This window comes from Loxodonta africana, chromosome 19 (genome assembly GCF_030014295.1).
Source record: "Loxodonta africana isolate mLoxAfr1 chromosome 19, mLoxAfr1.hap2, whole genome shotgun sequence".
NCBI lineage: Eukaryota > Metazoa > Chordata > Mammalia > Proboscidea > Elephantidae > Loxodonta > Loxodonta africana.
Window position 1 is genome coordinate 480269 of NC_087360.1, and position 18072 is coordinate 498340.

Sequence of the window (18072 nt, forward strand, 5' to 3'; positions counted from 1 at the left end):
TGTTCCGTCCGGAGCAAAGAAGAGTGAAGAAAACCAAAGACTCAAGGAAGCAATTAGTCCAAAGGACTAATTGCCCAAATAAACCACAGGCTCCACTAGACTCAAATCAGAACTAGACGGTGCCCGACTACTACTACCAACAGTTCTGACCAGGAACACAGTAGAAGGTCCCTGTCAGACTGGTAGAAAACGTAGAACAAAATCCAAATTTACAAAACAGATCAGAAAAACTGGTCTGATAGAGATCAGAGGAACCATCATGTCTACCTACGGTCCTAAATTACTCTTCTAAAGTGGAACTGAAGCCATCCCTGGAGATCACGTCTCAGACAAAAGACAGGCCTGTAAAATAAATAATAACACCTATGAGGAAGGTGCTCCTTAGAACAGTCAACTCTACGAGACCAAAAGGGCAACATTTGCCCAAAAGCAAAGATGAGAAGGCAGGAAGAGGCAGGGAAACTGAAGAAACGGAAACAGGGAATCCAGGGTGGAAATGGGGAGAGTGCTGACACACCGCGGGGACAGCAACCAACGTCATGGATCAATCTGTGTGTGAATTATTGAATGGGAAACTAATTTGGTATGCAAACTTTCACCTAAACCACAATAAACTGTTAAAAAAAAATGAAGTTCAGAGACTTTGGGGGTCGCAGGACACTGTCAGGGGTTGCAAAGAACAGTCATGATGCCACCACTGGCCAGCTACTGAAGAATGTCCACGTGCTTCTAGAACCTTCTCAGTGCCAATCTCTAGACGGTGGGGGCACAGCTCCCTCCAAGACAGCCCGCCTGGCTCCCCGCAGTGCCTGCTGGGTTTCTGGCAGCACGGCCCACATAGTCAGCTCTCTTTATGCAGATGTTATGCTCCATGAAGTCCCTGAAACAAGGCTTCCAACTGGTTTGTTCTGGTTGGAACCCCTGCTGAGAATGTGCATGTCTAACAAGTTCCCAGGAGAAGCTAATGCTGCTGGTTAGGGACCAATTCTGAGAACCACTGGTACAGACAAACCCGCTGCCCTCCAGCTGATTCCGACTCATAGCGACCCTATAGGACTGCCCCATAGGGTTTCCATTTCTAAGGCCTTAACCCTTTAAGGAAGCAGATTGCCACATCTTTCTCCTTTGGAGCAGCTGGTGGGTTCGAACCGCTGACCTTTGGGTTAGCAGCTGAGCACTTTAACCACTGCGCCACCAGGGCTCCTCACTAGTACAGCAGTGGTTCTCAAAACTTATTATAGATAAGAATCACCTGGGGATCTTGTCAAACTGTAGATTCTGACATCAGTATAGCTGGGATGGAAATGCAAATTCCCAGCAGGGGCTTGAACCAGAAAGAGCCAGTTGGAAGCCCTGCTGTGAACATGGGCCGCTGCTCCGATGTACAGGGTTAGGCTCCTGCGAGCCTCTGGTCAAGTGTCCATCCACAATCAACACCTCACCCTGCTTTACGTGTTCCTGTTTAAACCTGCCTTATATAATTTCGTCAGCTACCCCTATCCAGGTTCCCAGGGAAAGAATACAACTGGGAGACCCATCAGCAATTTAAAAGCAGTTCCAACCCCGCCCCCCACAAGGCATCCAAGCCAGTCAGCTAATGGCATCCTGTGGGGGCCGCCTACCCTGCAGGGACTCCTGGGGCACATCCACCACACGGCTCTGCCGCTGACCTCTGGGCTGGGGTGTGGTGATGCCTAACCCTAATCCCCGTACTTTTCTTGACAGCAGCGACGAGGGGCCAGGGCAGGATGTGAGGTAAGGGTCCTCATGGAGAATGGGATGGGGTGGGGGGAAGGGGGTGGCTGATCGTGTCCAGAGCTGGGCCTGGGTTCCACTCCTGCCCTGCCATGTGGCAGGGGCCCACAGGCAAGTCCTGTCAAGGCTATGTGCTGCCATTTCCTCTGGTGGAGAACAGGGGGGATGGTGCCAGCACCCCCTTGGGGGCAGAGGGGCAGAGGCACCAGTGAGCCTAGACCACGGCAGCATCGCCTGGCACGTCGCGGCCAGCAGGAGACGAGCTGTCACTACGGCTGTTATGTTCACAGTGTCATCACTGCTGTTCTGCCTCCCTGGCTTCAGTCTGCAGTCACCGCCACAGCTGCTGGGCACAGGGCCACCTTCCAGAACATTCCGCTCACTCTGGGTGGGTGGAGAGAGGGTGGGGCCGGGAGTTCCCGGCTGCCTGTGGGAGTGGCTGCGGCTGCCAGTGGGTGTTCACAGATTCTCTACTCTCAGCTTTCTTCGATAGTGGAAGCCCAACCCCCTGCTTCTGGGGGAGATAGATCATTCTATCCTTGGCTGCAAGCAACCAAATTAAGACGACGACTTTTTAACTAATTTTACGGCGCTAACGAACATCTGATGGCGTGTTAGGGAGGTCATGCCGGGCTTTCTGGATAAAAGCTGCTGAGAGTGAGCAGTAACTGGGAATTTGCTAGAAATAAATCTTGGCAAAGTTAAGCCACTTTTAAACGTGGTCAATAAAACCAGGTCGAGTGACAAATGCCTGTGTCACTGAGTGCTGGGATGCTATCAGGGGACAGGCAGGGCAGACAGGCCCCGGCACTTCTCCTTGCTGTGCCTGAGGCCCCAACTGCAGGCACAGGCAGGCGGGAAGAGGGGGCACTCAGGTACACGTGGACACTCACACAAGGTGCCCACGCAGCCACAGACACACACAGACACACACACATGCCCACGAGGCCAGAGGTGCACACCTGCAGTACGTATTCACAGACACACACCAACACTCACAGAGGAACACGGAGACACACGGTCACAGGCTGCCCACAGCCACCGCACGTGTCAAGGCCCCTGTGTACGTGACGACCTGTCTGCACACGTCAGGCCCCATCTGCACACCTCAGGCCCCGTCTGCACATGTCTGCACCCGTCAGGCCCAGTCTGCACGTCAGGGCCTCGAGGCCCGCCTGCACTCGGGTGGGAACCATGGCCCCCCTGCAGCCCAGCCCCTCCCTGCCACCATCTGTCGCTCGGCAGTTGGGGGGTGGTCAGGCTTTGAGCAGCTGGCGTGTTAATTACTGCTCTTTCTCAGCAAACATTTGCTGCACTTGTCCAGGGAGAGGACCTCACGTGATGGATCGGGATCTGGCAGCAGAAGGGCTGCCCCGGGGCCTGGCGAGGCAGCTCGGCGGGGAGGTCTCGCTGCCCCAGGGCCTCAGACACAGCAGGGGCCTATGTGGGTGTTCCGGGACTGGCACGGTCAGCAGAGGAGGCAGCCTTTCGCTGGGACCAACTTCCCAGGACTGGGCCACTCAGGCCACCCCAGTACTGCTGACACCCCAAGACGCCATGTCACACCCACACAGTGTAGGACCCTATCTATGTAGACGCGGGCCCTGCTCTGGGGCCCAGACCTCCTGCCTGCGGAGCCCCTGACTCCTGCCCAATCTCAGGTGTGGTGACGGCTCTGCCCACAGCGCTTGCCCCCACAGCAGCCGGCTGGGGACACCCCTGAGCCGCCGAGGGGCCGACCCTACATGTGCCCACAGTCTTGCCACACAGCCCCTGCCAGGCTCCACAGGGCATCATGGAAGGAGTTCAGACTGTCTGTCCTCCCCTCCCGTTTGTCTGCTTCCCGAAAGCCAGGCATGTGAGTCCACGCTGTGGCCCAGGGTGCTTGGGACAGAGGTGTGGCTGAGACATGGAGCAGCATGCTCGGCTGGTGACAGACCTCCCAGGACAGGGGCGTGGGGAAGGGGAGCCACACACAGGTGAGGGGATCAAGGTGACAGTCACTCCGTGGGGGCGGCGATATGCGTGGTCCCCCATCCCACAAAGAGGGGGGATATGCATGGTCCCCCACACCACGAGAGGCGGGGATGTGCGTGGTCCCCCACACCACAAGAGATGGGGATGTGCATGGTCCCCCATCCCACAAAGTGGGGGGACGTGTGTGGTCTCCCACACCATGAGAAGTGGTGACATGCGTGGTCCCCCACAACACGAGGGGCAGGGATGTGCGTGGTCCCCCCACTCCGTGACAGGTGAGGATGTGTGTGGTCTCCCATACCGCGAGGGGCACCCTGACTATCCCTAGGTGACAGAGCACCAAGGTCTGCGTGGTACAGGAATCTGTCAGGAAGGCAGCTAGAGAGCAGGAGGGAAGCCTTCCCTCAGAGACTCTCCCCCGGGGACACCCTCCCTCCCTTTGCAAGTGCGCTGTAGCCCCAACCAAGTCCAAGGGCCCCTGGGCAGCCAGAATGCAGAGGAGAGGCCAGTGCAAAGCCTGAGGCCTTGGAGAGAGGCGGCGGCAGGGCCAGTGGGAGTGAGGGGGGAGCTGAGCAAAGGCAGTGGACAAACCGCGTCCCCCCCCCCCCCAACAAAGAAGCATGCAGTGGACACCAGGCCTGAGGCTGCCCTTCTGGTGCCTCCTCCATTGATCAGACCACAGCAGGCAGGCTGTCACCCGGCCACACACAGCCCTCACCCGACAAAACAAGTAATTAATGGGTTAATTACCCATCCCCATAAATGTTGCTGTGATTTAGGGAGCTCCCTGAGGCCTGGGATGTGCAGTGAATCCCGGACGAGGGTGGCGGCACCAATTCCCCCCAGTGGGCCAGGTGCTGTAAATCTGCAGAAATGGGTTTTATGGAGCACTGGGTTTATGATGTCATCACTGTCCTCTCGGTACTTAGAAAACGAAGAGAAGCCCAGCGGAGGGCGGAGCCAGCACAGGGTGCATCTGAGTGGTAGGCCCAGTTGGTCATCGTCCAGCCAAGGTCAGGATGGGGCCCCAGCCCTCCCCACACAGGTCTAGAATAGGAGACAGCCATGGTGCTCTGGGAGGGTGGGTTCCAGGGGAGCCTGGCCCATCACTGCCTTCCTGTGCAGAGCCCTCCTGATGCCCGGCCCACGCGGACCCCTTCTAGCCGCGTGGCTAGAATCACCTCAAGGTCTGCACCCCAAGGTCCAGCCTGAGGTGCAAGATTCAGGAAAGTTGGTGGCGGGGGGAGGGGGGTACTCCAGAGGGGCAGAGAGGGAGTGGGGCCCTCTCCAGGTGGTGGAGCTCTAGGCAGAGGAGGGACCCTTGGCCCCAAGGTGGAGCTGTATCCAGGAGGGGCACTTACCGAGTAGCCTCTTCCAGAGACCGCCTGCGCCGAGCTCTGCAGGAGGAAGGATGGACAGTCAGAACAGCCTAGGCCTGCTGTGTGTGCCCAGCACCGCTTCCTCTGGGGACCCTGCTCCCCTCTGAGGAACTGCCCCCCAGTCCTTGACCCTCATTTGGGCCATGTGACCCAACTCTGATGGCTGAGTGCCCCTCCCCATGGTCACAGCTGGTCCAGAGACAGGCTGGGGGCCCCAGCGGGAGCCAGCCCAGTGCCTGGCATCCAAGCTTTCTACGTGGCCTCAGCCCCTGGGCCCTGCTGTACTGGAGTCTTGTCTGGGACCTGCCCTACTGACCAGTCTGTTCTCCCTTTTGGTACAGCCACTTGGGGTGGGCTTCCTTGCAACAGCTTTGGGGTTGGGTTTGGGAAACTTGGATCAGTGCAGTCACGTAGCCAGGTCACTGGCCGCTGCTGAGGGCCAGGCCCAGATGAAGCAAGATCCGGGGCCAGCAGGCTGTGTCTTCCCACGAAAGATATGGCCCACACCGGGGTTTTCTGAATGTGGGAAGGTCCCTCTGCGGCAGGTTGGCCTTGCCCTACACACCCACCCCACCTGCCTGCCTGGCCTGACAGGGCCCTTGTGCCCAGCTACCCAGAGCGGCTATGGCATCCCACTGAAAGGCCTGGGAAGACACCTGCTGGAGGGGCCAGGCCAGGAGGCCATGACACCCGGATACTAGGGAAAGCCCCTGGATGGGAGGCCTGGGCAGGCGGTTTCTGGGTGGGCGGTGGCTGGGCAGAAAGAGAATTATGGCTCCGATGCCACAAGACTTATCAAGATGACAGGTCTGACCCAACTGCACCTTGAAACTGTGGACTTTTATGAGATGCCAGGCCTACTATGGGGACAGTGTGATATCCCAGCTGGCCACCCTGGTTGGAGGCTGAAGCACAATTCCTGGGGCTGCCAGGAGACAGCAGGGGCTGAGGTCTGGGGGCCAAGGGGGAAATGGGAAGATTCTGCCCCACCTCCAAGGGATGAAGGCTGGCTGAGAAGGACGTACCTCAGGTCCCAGAGGGTGGCCAAGGGGCAGGGCAGGGAGGCAGCAGACTGTGGGGATTGGCACCAAGAACTAGGGGGCTGGCATGGCCCTCCACCTGCCTCTACTTGCCTTACCTCAGACTGCAGAATTGGGGCTCAAGACCCCTTCAGGGACACTGCTTCTGGGGTCTCCACAGGTCCCCGTCCCAACTGAGAAGGGGCTACAGGGTCCTCTCCCTTCCCTGGGCTGACCATCCCCAGGGCCTATGTCAGCTCCCCAACCCCCATTCCCCAGCCAACTGCATGGGTAGTGTCCTGTGGCTGCCCGCAGTACCCCCCAGGAAGGTGGTGATGTGCCCAGAGGACCCTGCCGGCCTGCCCTATGACAGAGCTCCCAGAGACCCATCCCACCAGCTGCAGCAGCTGATGCTCTGCTCCAGGGACTTGGAGCTCAGCACCACTTTTCGGGGACCCTGACCCAGGTCACTGGGGACCCTTAGCTCCAGGGATCCTGGGGGCAGCTCAGGACGAGGAGAGAATGGATGGCCCCATGGGCAGTTCCCAGGCCTGGCGCACCAGGTGCCCACACGGCCCGCGTCGTCCACCGTGGTGGGGGGAGCTGTCAGCTGCACTGCTCTCCTGGGCCAGAGCGCTTTCCTCTGCTGTTTCTAATGAAGACCTTCAGGTGCTAAACCCATCTTGGGCAACTGAGGGAGGGGGCAAGGGTGGGCTCCTACACAGGCCCAGAGTCACACAGCACAGGTGGCTCAAGGCAGAAGCTGTACCAGGCCTGAGGCTGAGCAGATCCCCAGCACGGCCCCCCAGTCCCCATCCCCCAGCGAGGCCCCCTAGTCCCCGTCCCCCAGCATGGCCCCCCAGTCCGTCCCCTACACAGCCCCCCAGCATGGCCCCCCGTCCCTGTCCTCCAGCACAGATCCCCCGGCATGGCCTCCCAGTCCTGGTCCCCCAGCACAGACCCCCCCAGCATGGCCCCCCAGTCCGTCCCCCACACAGCCCCCCAGCATAGCCTGCCCAGCAGCACACAGCTCTAATTGCTGTTCTACACTTGACCCCTGCTAACAGGAAGGCCTAATTACTAAAACACTATGTCCTCGTGACACGCAGCTGCGACACTGTCTTGGATGGACTGGAGCCACCTCCCAGGTCCCCGGAAGCTCTGGGCTGGTCCCTCCTGCCCTGAGTCCCACGGTGGCCCAGGTACTCACGTCACTGAGCAGGTCCCGAGAGCTGCTGCGCCTGGAGCTGGTAGCCTCAAGCATGCTGTCCTCATCACTGTTCCTGTCACCCCCTCTGGGGACCGTGACCTTCATCTGGGGAAGAGACAAGAACAGGCACACTGGTTTTACTCAGCCGACTGCTGGGGCACAGGAATGCTGGGAGGGGGCCAAGGAGGGGCCAATTGCTTTTCCTGCTCCTCACGCACCCCTGCATCTTGCCCTGAGGGGAAGTGTCACCACACCCCACACTCCAACCTGGGGGTCACCACACCCCACCCCACCCCACCAAGAGCTCACCACACCCCTGGCAGGCCTTCCACCAAACTGCCTAGAGGGTTGGTCCTGGGATGTGATTTGCTGCTGTGGGTAGTGCCCTGGGTGGGAACCTTGGGAACATCCCACCTTTCCCTAAGGGTGCTTTGGTTCCCCTCCAGGGCCTGGGCGGGCACAGCACCCAGGAGGTGGTGAGCAGAGGACGAAGCCCGCGCTTGTGTCCAGAGTAGAACCTAAAGACCCAGGAAAGCGAACAGCACAAAAGACCACTGACAGGCTACAGCCCTGTCTGGAGCCAGCCTTCAGGTGCAATTGGTGCAGAATGTTTCTCGGGAACACGGGCCATCAGGAGCACAAGGCCTCTTGGTCTCTTTCCAAACACACAGCCCGAGGCTGCCATGGCCTGGCCACCCACTTCCTCCAACACCAGGGGCAGCAGGCCTCCTCGAATGCCCAATCTGCTGGACATGCCCCCGGACGTGGTTCCACCTCACGAGAAGCCCAAGGCAGTAGGGGGGGGAGGGGCATAGCTCCGGGTGACCACGGAGGTTACGCGGCCTCTCTGTGCCTCAGCCTGTCACCTACAAGCTGGCACTGCTGTGGCTGCTTCTCCCCTGATATACTAAGATGGACGAACGTGGGCACAGGCTGCTGGGTGCCAGGCCTTGGCCTCAGAGCTTCGAGAACACCAACTAGTTTACTGTCTACAAGAGCCCTGAGTGGATACACTTTTTGCACCTGGATACACTTCTGCACCCGGAGGCTGGGAATGGAACTGGGGGGCCCCTGGACCCAATGACTGCCCTTGTCACGCTAACTTCTCATCTGAATAGTTTCAAATTCACACAGGTATGTGCAAGCCACTCGCACCCCGGCCCTTCACCCCTAAACTGTGTAAGAACACACCACCATCGACCCCACAGACCTGCCCCAGCCAGGAACGGTCCTGGCCCGGAGCAGCCGCTCCTGAGGGAAACCCTGGCCCCACCTCTTTGGATAGATGTCCCTCAAGGGTGGGGACTTGGTGCTCAGGAGGTGGAGCCCTCTGGGGTGTCCATGGGTCCTGCAGCTATGTGGTGCTGGGGGGGTCCCACCTCTCCTGTAGCCCCTGTCCCGAGGGCTAACATCCCCACTCTCCCCTGCCTGGGCTGACACCCCCACCGTCTCCTGCCTGGCTCAGGGGTGCACCCTCACCTTCTTCAGGGCTTTGCTCAAATGCCGCCTCCCAGGGACACCTCCCCGACTTCCCCATGATAACTACACCTATCCCTCCTGGCATTCAATGCCCCCTTCACTTTCCTCCTGAACGCAGCACACAGCATGTCTTTTATTCCAGGCTGTTCCCCATTTGCGGCCTGCCCGGCCAGTCCACCAACTACCTCCAGGACCGGGCACAGACTGGGGTGCTCAAAGGTGCTGAGTGGACTTTCACCTACTACCCAACCCGGCAGAGAAAGAACACGTGCTCCGTCTGTGTTCAGCCCAGGAAGAGCTGTCTGGGGACCAGGATCCGGTCTTCAGAGAAGGGGAGGCCATACCTGGGAACCCCGAGGGAGTTGCAGAGGGCAAGATCAGCTCCAGAGAAGTGGAAACCTTCATGTAGGCCAGCATACCTGTGCAGAGCAGGGGCTGGCAGAGCACTGCAGGGGGCAACCCAGCATCCTCCCACCCCAACAAGGCCCCTTGTACAGCATCTGGGGCACCTGTCTACCTGTACTTGGCACTGTAGCATTTAGAATATAGAGAACAGGGTTACCTCTAAGCACCCACAGGCTTAGCCTAAGGTGTTTTCAAGCTGGAGCTCATTCTATGCTGACAGTTGCACCTACAGGTGAAGGGTGCTACTACCGCCCAGCTTCATCAGACACTGTGGGAAAGAAAGTCCTCAGAGTTGTCGGTGGGGAGTCACAGGTTCCAAAGTGAGGTCAACTGAATTGGCAACGAGACCCTGGTGTTAGCAAAGCCTCATCTCCCCTCTCCTGTGGGCTGGCTGACTTCTATGTATGTTAGCTGGGGTCCTACTTCTTTCAGAGATCCTTCTTGATAACTCCAGCCATTCCCTATGCCATTCCCTACACCAGCCACGCTGGATGAAGGACCCCTTCAGGTTCCCCAGCTCCTGAGCACCTCTGTGAAAGTGAAGTGGGATTGCTTGTTTGCTTGTCTATTTCCTTGCATCAAACTGGGAGCTTCCAGTGGGTAGAGCTGTCTTTTATCCCCATCTTCCCGGTACCACTCAGCCCAGGCACAGGCAGGGTTTTCGGAGGAGCAAGTGTTTCAGGCTGGCACAGTGTCAGGGAAGAGCTGCTGCCCTGCTGAGTGCTGGCCACCCCTTAAGCCACTCTCCATTCTTCTTTCGGAATCTGGATGTATGAATGGGTAGGAGAAAGGATGGAAGAAAGAAGGCAAGGAGGAAAGGAGTGGGGTGGGTAGGTGGAAGGAAGGCAGGAAGAACAGATGGTGGGTGGATAGGAGGAGGGAAGGAGGGAGGGAGGGAGGGAGGGAGGGAGGGAGGGAGGGAGGGAGGGAGGGAGGGAGGGAGGGAGGGAGGGAGGGAGGGAAGGAAGGAAGGAAGGAAGGAAGGAAGGAAGGAAGGAAGGAAGGAAGGAAGGAAGGAAGGAAGGAAGGAAGGAAGGGGGGACAGATGGTGGGTGGGTGGGTGGATGGAAGGTAGGAAGGGAGGAAAGAAGAGCTGGTGGGTAGATGGCTGGACAGGGACAGAGGAGCACAACAGATTGCACAGGGGTGCTGGCTGAACTAAGGTCACAGCACTAGGAGTCGCATCGCCATGTGTGCATGTGAGCATGGTAGGCCTCGGGCCTGTGCCGTGTATGGTCCCCTGCTGGGGAGACAGCAGGAGCGGCAGCTTGGGCCCTGCTCTTAGAGCGGGTAGAGAGGACTCCAGGCGGTGTGTGATCCTAGAAAAGGGACCAGACCTGGGACTCTGGGCTCCGCTGTGGCCCCACCCACTTCTGGCCACTGGCAGTGCTCTCCCCAGGGCTCCAACGTCTCCTCCACAGAGGCCCTCCAGACCTTCCGACCTCAAGGGAATCCTCCCCCAAGTGCAACCCAGCTTGCACTCAAAACCACCCGACTGGTGACTGGTTTGTATTCCCAGTCAGGATTTGAGCTTCGCAGAGGCAGGGATTTCCATCTGACTTGTTCACTGCTGGGTCCTCGGGACTCAGCACAGGGGCTGATACACAGGAGAAACTCAAAAGTACAAGCCAGTCGACCCACGTGAGGGCTGAGAGGGAATGCAAGCTGTGCAGGGGTTAGCACCACCCACCACCCAGCCCGCCTTTGCCCGCCCACCAGCTTGCCCGCCCACCCGTAGTCACCTGGCCCTTGGGGGAGTCGGGGGAGGAGGGCACAGCGCCAGGCACAATGCAGGCATCCAGGGTGAGGTGATCATCTGTTTCCTTCTCCTCCCCCAAACAGTGCCCAGACAGCAGGTGCCCCAGGCCCACCCAGGCTGTCCCCGCCCCAAGACTCCTGATTCACAGTGGGGATGTGGGGGCTCAGAGGGTCCAGCACCCGGGATCCTGCCCACTGCTCCCTGCAGACCATGGGCTCCAGGTCAGAGCCTGAGCCCTGCAGTGACCCCAATGATGGTGGCCCATGTTTGGGACCCACAGCCAGGGTCTCGAGGTGGCAGGCCCAGTAGGTGGGGGAGGGTCCTGTCAGTCAGTATAAGTGACCACAGTGACAGCCAGCACTCATAGGGTACTCAGCAACTGTCCCAGCAACCCCACAGGTTGCACTGCGGCAAACACCCCACTCCACAGTGAGGAAGCCCAGGCTCTCATGCTACATGGGGTGCACCAGGAGGGCCCTGCCCACAGTGGGTGGTCCACGGCAGGCCAGTTGGGGGCTACAGCCACCACGGAGATGCCACTGACAAGGCGTGGAGGTTAAGACCTTGATCACGTCCCTGCCCCACCAGGCAAACCCCAGGGTGTGGGAACCTCTCCTAATAGCAGCAGCCAGACATTTACCTCAAAATAAAGGGGATCTCCTTCCAAAAAGTCAGACACTGAAAACCCCATAGAGCACAGCTCTACTCTGACACGCATGGGGTCACCAAGAATTGGTGCTGACTCCACAGCCACGGGTCAGTCATGGTCACCTACGGGCCCAGGACGGTCCTGAGAGCTCCGCCTTACGTTAACTCACTTACCCTGACAACCCCTAGGGAGAAAGTCATCATCCGTGCTACAGACGGGGAAACGGAGGCACTGAGTGGTTGAGTAATGAACCCAGGGTCACACAGCTGGGGTGCAGAACCAGAAGAGGTCCCAGACAGTCGGCTCTCCACTAGCACACTGATTTTCAGAACTGACCCAGCCCCCTGCTACACACACACAGTAACACAACAGAACAGACATGGTGAGAAATGTGGGTATCCCAGCATGGAGGCACACCCACAGTCCGCTCTTCGTGGAGGCCCTAGGCCCAGCCCTCTGCCAGGCCCTGGAGCTACAAGCCCAGCAAGGAACGCAGATGAGTCAACAGCCACCACCATGCAGAGGGGCAAGCCCAGGGCGCAGTGCAGGGCTGGAGGAGGCGGGGAGGGCTGGCTGGAGGAATGGATGGTGATGGAGCTGAAACTCGAAAGGTATGTCAGCCAGGAGGGCAGGGCCAGGCAGGAGAGGAAGGAGGGAGATTCAGGACACAGAGGGCATGTCAAGGAGTGTGGACTTTACCCTGAGGGAAGAGGGAAACTTCCAGAGAGTTTTTATAGGGGAGGGGCATCTTCCTGGAACCTCACTGTCTGCCTGTGAATCCTGGCTCAGCCACCTACTCTGCTGATTACGGGCAATTTATTTAGGTTTTTTTTTTTTCGCTTCAATTCTCTCATCTGAAAAAAGGGAATAACAATAATATGTACCTCATGGGGTTGTGGTGAGGTTAAACAAGTTGGTACATGTTAACCGCTAAAAAGTGTCAGGAACAACTATGACAGACTACCTTCTACTAGGCCGAGTGACATGAGGGTGGCCTGGCCTGAGGTCATGGAGGGGAAGACGGGAGGCTGTGGACATCAGATAACACATTCCATTGGAGGTAAAAAGGCTATTCAGGGGGTCTACTTCATCTTGTGCCAGTTTTGGTAAGTCGTATTTTTCAAAGAATGTGTTCATTCCATCTAAGTCAATGAGTCTATCAAAATAAAATTGTTCCCGTACCATACTTTCAACGTTTGTAGAATCTATAGTGACATATCTTCTTTCATTCATAATGCTGGTGATGGGATTTCTCAATTTTGTCGATGTTTTCAAGAAAACAACTTTTGGTTTGCTTTCTTCTTCTTTTTTTTTTTAGCTTCATAAGGTGAAACCTTTGGTCAGAGATTTTAGCCTTTTTTTTTGTTGTTGTTGTTAATAATATACGCATTTAACGCTAGAGCTTTGGTGCATCCTGCAAGCCTGATGTTGTATTACCAGTCATTTGCTTTGGATTATTTTCTAATTTTCCCTGTGAAATCCAGGTTAGAGGGAGATTCAGGAGGCGGAAGCAAAGGATCTGCCTGGCTGTGGCTGGGGGTGGTGGCTGGAGGGCAGAGTGAAAGGCGACCTTCTGATTTCAGACTCATCATCTGAGGAGACACTGGGTTCATTCAATAAATGGGGGCACAGATTTGGAAGCCAGTGTGTTCTGCTCTGCTCAGGAAGAGCGGACAGGGCCTGAGGCGCCTGAGTGGCAACGTTACCGGTGTAGATGCACAGATCTGGGCTCAGAGGGGTTCTAGGCTGACACACGGCGCTTCGTGGCACAGCGGCGATGATTCAAGCCACGGGTGTGGATGAGCGTGGAGAATGAGAAAACGAGCAAGGGCAGAAACTGGAAAAGCAGCAAATCTGAGATGAGAACTTGCAAATGACACACTGTGCTTCCACTCCACGTCCCTCACTTAATGGCTGCATGCTCCAGGCCTGCACTGTCCAGGACAGCAGCCACACCACACACGAAATGTGCCCAGTCTGAGTCGCGCTGTACTCTAACTGCAACAAACACTGCCTTTCAAAAAAAAATCTCATTGGTAATTTTTGTATCGATTACACGTTGAGATGATATTTTGGATATACTGAATTAAACTTATTACTAAAATTACTTTTATCTGTTTACTTTTTAAACGTGACTATAGAACATTTATATTTCTCTACGTTGCTCACGTGCAGAGGCAACGGTGGTCCAGTGGTAGAATTCTTGCCTTCCGTTCAGAAGACCTGGGTTCAATTCCTGCCCAATGCACCTCACACAGTGGAGCTGAGCACGTTTCAGTACTGGGCCTAGGTGATCTACTTACAAAGTCAGCCCATAAAAAACTCTATGGATCACAACGGTCCAATCCAAAACTGACCAATCATGGGGATGGGGCAGGACTGGGCAGCACTTTGTTCCATCGTGCGTGGGGTCACCGTGAATCAGGGGACAACTGAATGGCAGCCAACGATAACAACATATGGCTCACGTTATACCTCCAGTGAATAGAGCTGCTCCAAGCAACTCACTGGGTGTTAGTGTGTTAGCTGTTAACTGAAAGGCTGGAGGTTTGAGTCCGCCCAGAGGCACCTCGGAAGAAAGGTTTGGCAACCTACTTCTGAAAAATCAACCACTGAAAATCCTGTGGTGCACAGTTCTTCTGACACGTGGGGGGTCACCATAAGTCAGAGCCGACTCGACGGCTACTGGCTTTCTGAGCCACTCACTGCTCAGGTGTTACCACTGGCAGGGCCGCTCCAGATCTGGTGCCTCAGAGCCTCATTTCAATGGGACCTTGGGCAGGCACATGCTCATTACAGTTTGAGGAGAGCCCTTCTGCCCTCTGGAGAAACACCGTCTTGCCAGCCCACCCAGCTCCAGCCCCGCAAGAGGCTTCTTGCCAAGTCCCAAGGGAGTCCAAGGACCTCTCCCAGGATCCCCCACGGCTTGGTGAGTCGTGTGATACGTCTTGCCGTCACTTCTCTGCCTGTGGACCTCTAAGTGCCAGTGAAGTGGCCAGAGAGACCTGGGCCAGGCCACACACTCCCTCATCAAATCCCTTCCAGCAGCCTTCACTCACTCAGGAAAGCTGACACCTGCCCCTGGCCGCCTGCGAGGCCCTCAGCACCCTGCCCCCACCCCAGACCGTGATCACCATACTCCACCTCCTGGGTCACCTCAGCATGGTCCTATCTCCTGGCCTCTGCACCCACTGTCCTGCTGGGTGCCCCCTGCACCACCCTGCCCATGTTCTTCTTTTCCTCACCTTCACCCCAGCACCACACCTGTACACCTCCTCTGAGGGTCACTGTCAAACTGGTCCAACCTAGACAGCAGCCCCTGGGGGAACCAACGTCTTGGCACTCCATCCCCCTTCTAAGCTGGATTGGGGCCCAAACAGGAACCCCAGGCTTGGGCAGCAGCCACCCAGCAAAGGGGGATGCCCTCACACCCAGGAGGGGTGAAGGGGTTTGTCTACTCCCCACCTCCTTCAGCCAGAATTTAACCATCAAGACCCAAGTATAACGCATAGAAACCGCGCGCCAGAGTGAATCGCGCACTCAGGACAGGCACTCTCCAGTTTAAGGTGCAGACGCGGACGCAGTTGTGGAAAATAACGGCACGGGACTCTTTATTTTCTTTAATCAGAAAAATAAACCCGTGTTTCCGGGCGGGCTGGCGGGTGACCCTGGGTGACCACCAGGCGCCTGTAAACCTGTCCGCCGTCCTCGCTGCTGGGTCTGCGTACAGAGGCTGGGGTCCTTGAAGAAGCAGGCACAGGGAGCCCGGGGGTCAGGGATGCCTGCCCAGGCCTGAGAACCAACATGGCACTGGGGCCATTGCCTCTGTCCTGTAAACAGGGTTGACTCGGGAGGTCGCCGCCATGAAATAAGGCGACATGGGCAGCACTGGGCCCAGCGGCCATCTCCCCAGGTCCTTTCCAGAACAGGTACCTTTGCAGAGCCACCACTGCGGCCCCCCTCCCTGGGGCCCCTCAGCCCCTGCCTCGAGAAGCACTGGGTGTGGGGCTGCCCTGAGACAAGGCTGGGGCTGGTGGGGCCACATCCTGAGGGTGGGCGCTCCGGCGGGGGGCCAGGGCCCAGGGACAGCCCTGGAGTGTGAGGCCCCCGAGAGGGCAACCCAGCAGCCAGACAAAGTTGCAGAGAAGATACTCAGAGGGGCTGCTTGGAGGTACTTGCTGGCCCAGAGCAAAAGGAAGGGCAAGCTCTGGCAGCCACCCTCCAGCAGGCCCCCACTGTCTGGTGTGGAGCCAGGCCCACACGCACACGCACACAGTATCGCACACACAGACCTGTCTACTAACACACATACACACATGTGCACACTCGCACACATGCACGTGTGTACCAGGTGGTGCACCCATGAAGGTGCAGTGGAGATTTAGAGACAACAGTGTTGGCATTTAGAGGCACAGGAAGAAGCTGGGGACCCTAGATCTGAGCCCTTGGTGGCTGTCCCCTCAGGGGCAGATCTATCAGAGGCAGCACATGGTGCAGGGTGCCATGACGCCAGAGGCCGGGGCACCGGTGGGGAGGCCTGGAGGCAGCACTTGAATCCCCCCAGGCTGTCCTGTCTTCCTGCATGGTGGCCCTTGGCTAGGCCCCGCCACTCTGAGTAAAGCTCTGTTCAACAGCAGACAGCCCGGCCCATCTGGAGAGATCTTGACGCAGTTCGGTCCAGGCCCAGGGCCCTTGCGTGGCCACACGTGGAGGCGTCTGGAGAGCCATCTGGAGAGGTTCCCGCCAGGCATCAGGCTCCGGGACTCACATACGGGGCCTGGCGGGCCACCCCTGGTGTGGACGATCGGGTCCGTCGTGACCTCAGGGGCCGGCAGGGATGGCCCAGGGCCAGAAGTGAGACCTGGGGCTGACGGGCCTGACCCAAGTCCAAAAGTGATCGTCGCGGCTGACACGGATGCCCCAGGAGTGGCCGGCGGACAGGCCGCCCCAGGAGCGATGGCCGGTCTGGTATTGGCAGTAACGGCTGGGGTTTGCGAGGCTGTCCTGGGCCCAGAAGTGACCGCAGAGGCTGGCAGGGCTGTCCTGGGCCCATGAGTGGCCGCTTCCGTTGGCAGGGCTGTCCCAGGCCCATGAGTGGCCGCTTGGCTGAGTGGGGCTGTTGCAGGCCCATGAGTGGCCGTTTAGGCAGGCGGGCTTGTCCTGGGCCCAGCAGGGAAGGTTTGGGTGGGCCCAGCTGCTTGGGGGCTTTGCCTACTTGCTGGGGCTGACCAAGAGCCAGCAGTGGCCTCCGGGGATGGCTAGGCTGGCCCAGGAGGGATCTGTGGGGCTGGCAGCGTTGACACGGGGCCAGAAGCGCCCGCCGGGGGCAGCAGCATGGGCCCAGGAGGGAGCTGGGGGGCCGGTGACATGGACACAGGGCGAGGAGTGAGCGTGGGGGCTGGCACCGTGGGCAGTGGGCCAACAGTGAGCGCAGAGGCAGGCTGCGCTGTCCTGAGGATGCCCTGTTGGGCTGGTGGCAGAGACACGGGGCCACCCAGGACCGCATGGGCCAGCAGCGATGCCGCAGGGCCAAGAGCGAGCGCAGAGGCCGGCAGAGATGGCACGGGGTCAGCAGTGGCCGGCAGCGGTGGCCAGGGGCCACGAGGGACTGCAGCGGCCGGCAACGGTGCCATGGGGCCAGGAGCGAGCGCAGCGGCCGGAAGTGGTGGCACGGAGCCAGGAGGGAACGCAGGTGTCGGCAGCGGGGCCGTGGGCCTGGGAGAACCCAGTGTGGCCGGCAGGGCTGGGCCAGGAGTGACCGCTGGGGCTGGCAGAGCTGACCTGGGGCTGGCAGCAGCCGCTGGGGCTGGCAGGGCCGACCCGGGCCCAGAAGTGACCGCCGGGGCTGGCAGGGCTGTCTGAGGCCCAGAAGTGGCCGCTGGGACCAGCTGCGCTGACCCGGGAGTGACCGCTGGGGCTGGCAAGGCTGCCCGGGGTCCGGGAGTGCCCGACGGGGCTGGCAGCGCTGACACGGGGCTGGGAGTGACCCTTGGGGCTGGCTGGGCTGGAGCTGCTGCTGGCGTTGGGCCGGGCCGTTCTGGTCCCAGGGGTTGGCTGGGAGCGGCCCCCCTTCTGGGGAGCACACCTGCATGGAAGAAAGAGCACGTGTCCACCTGGGCAGGTGTGCCCACACACCCTCCCATCCAGCCCAGGCCCCTGAGACATGCTGTTCCCTCATCAGCAGCCCAATTCTCAGCAGAGTTCAAAGCGAGCCTGACACACCGAGAAGAACCCCTCTCTGAAAAGAAGGCGCAAACCAGTGAATTCCAAAAGAGGAAAGCAGCTGCTGTTATAAGCCATCGCCTAGGACAGAAACCCTACACTCTGAGGGACCAGCCTATGCACCCAACTTCCCTGAAAACCTCTTCCCAGTCTCCCCTCTGCCCCCAACCAAGCTGGACTCTGGGTGACCTCCCACTGAGGGGGCCCCACAGGGAAAA

General features: G+C 58.6%; 1 protein-coding gene across 11 annotated transcripts in view; it reads right to left on the reverse strand.

Moving 5' to 3' along the window:
* The window catches only part of FBRSL1 (fibrosin like 1), a 69256-nt gene that overhangs the window by 35520 nt on the left and 15664 nt on the right, over positions 1-18072 (reverse strand). For 10 of the 11 annotated variants that reach the window (XM_064271988.1, XM_064271990.1, XM_064271989.1 and 7 more), the window contains exons 3-4: positions 7341-7445; positions 5094-5129 (exon numbers count right to left, since the gene is read on the reverse strand). In XM_064271988.1, coding sequence (XP_064128058.1) covers positions 5094-5129; positions 7341-7445 — 141 coding nt within the window. Of the gene's footprint in view, positions 1-5093; positions 5130-7340; positions 7446-12900; positions 17718-18072 lie in introns of those variants that run through there. The other variant, XM_064271993.1, reaches the window with a different exon arrangement.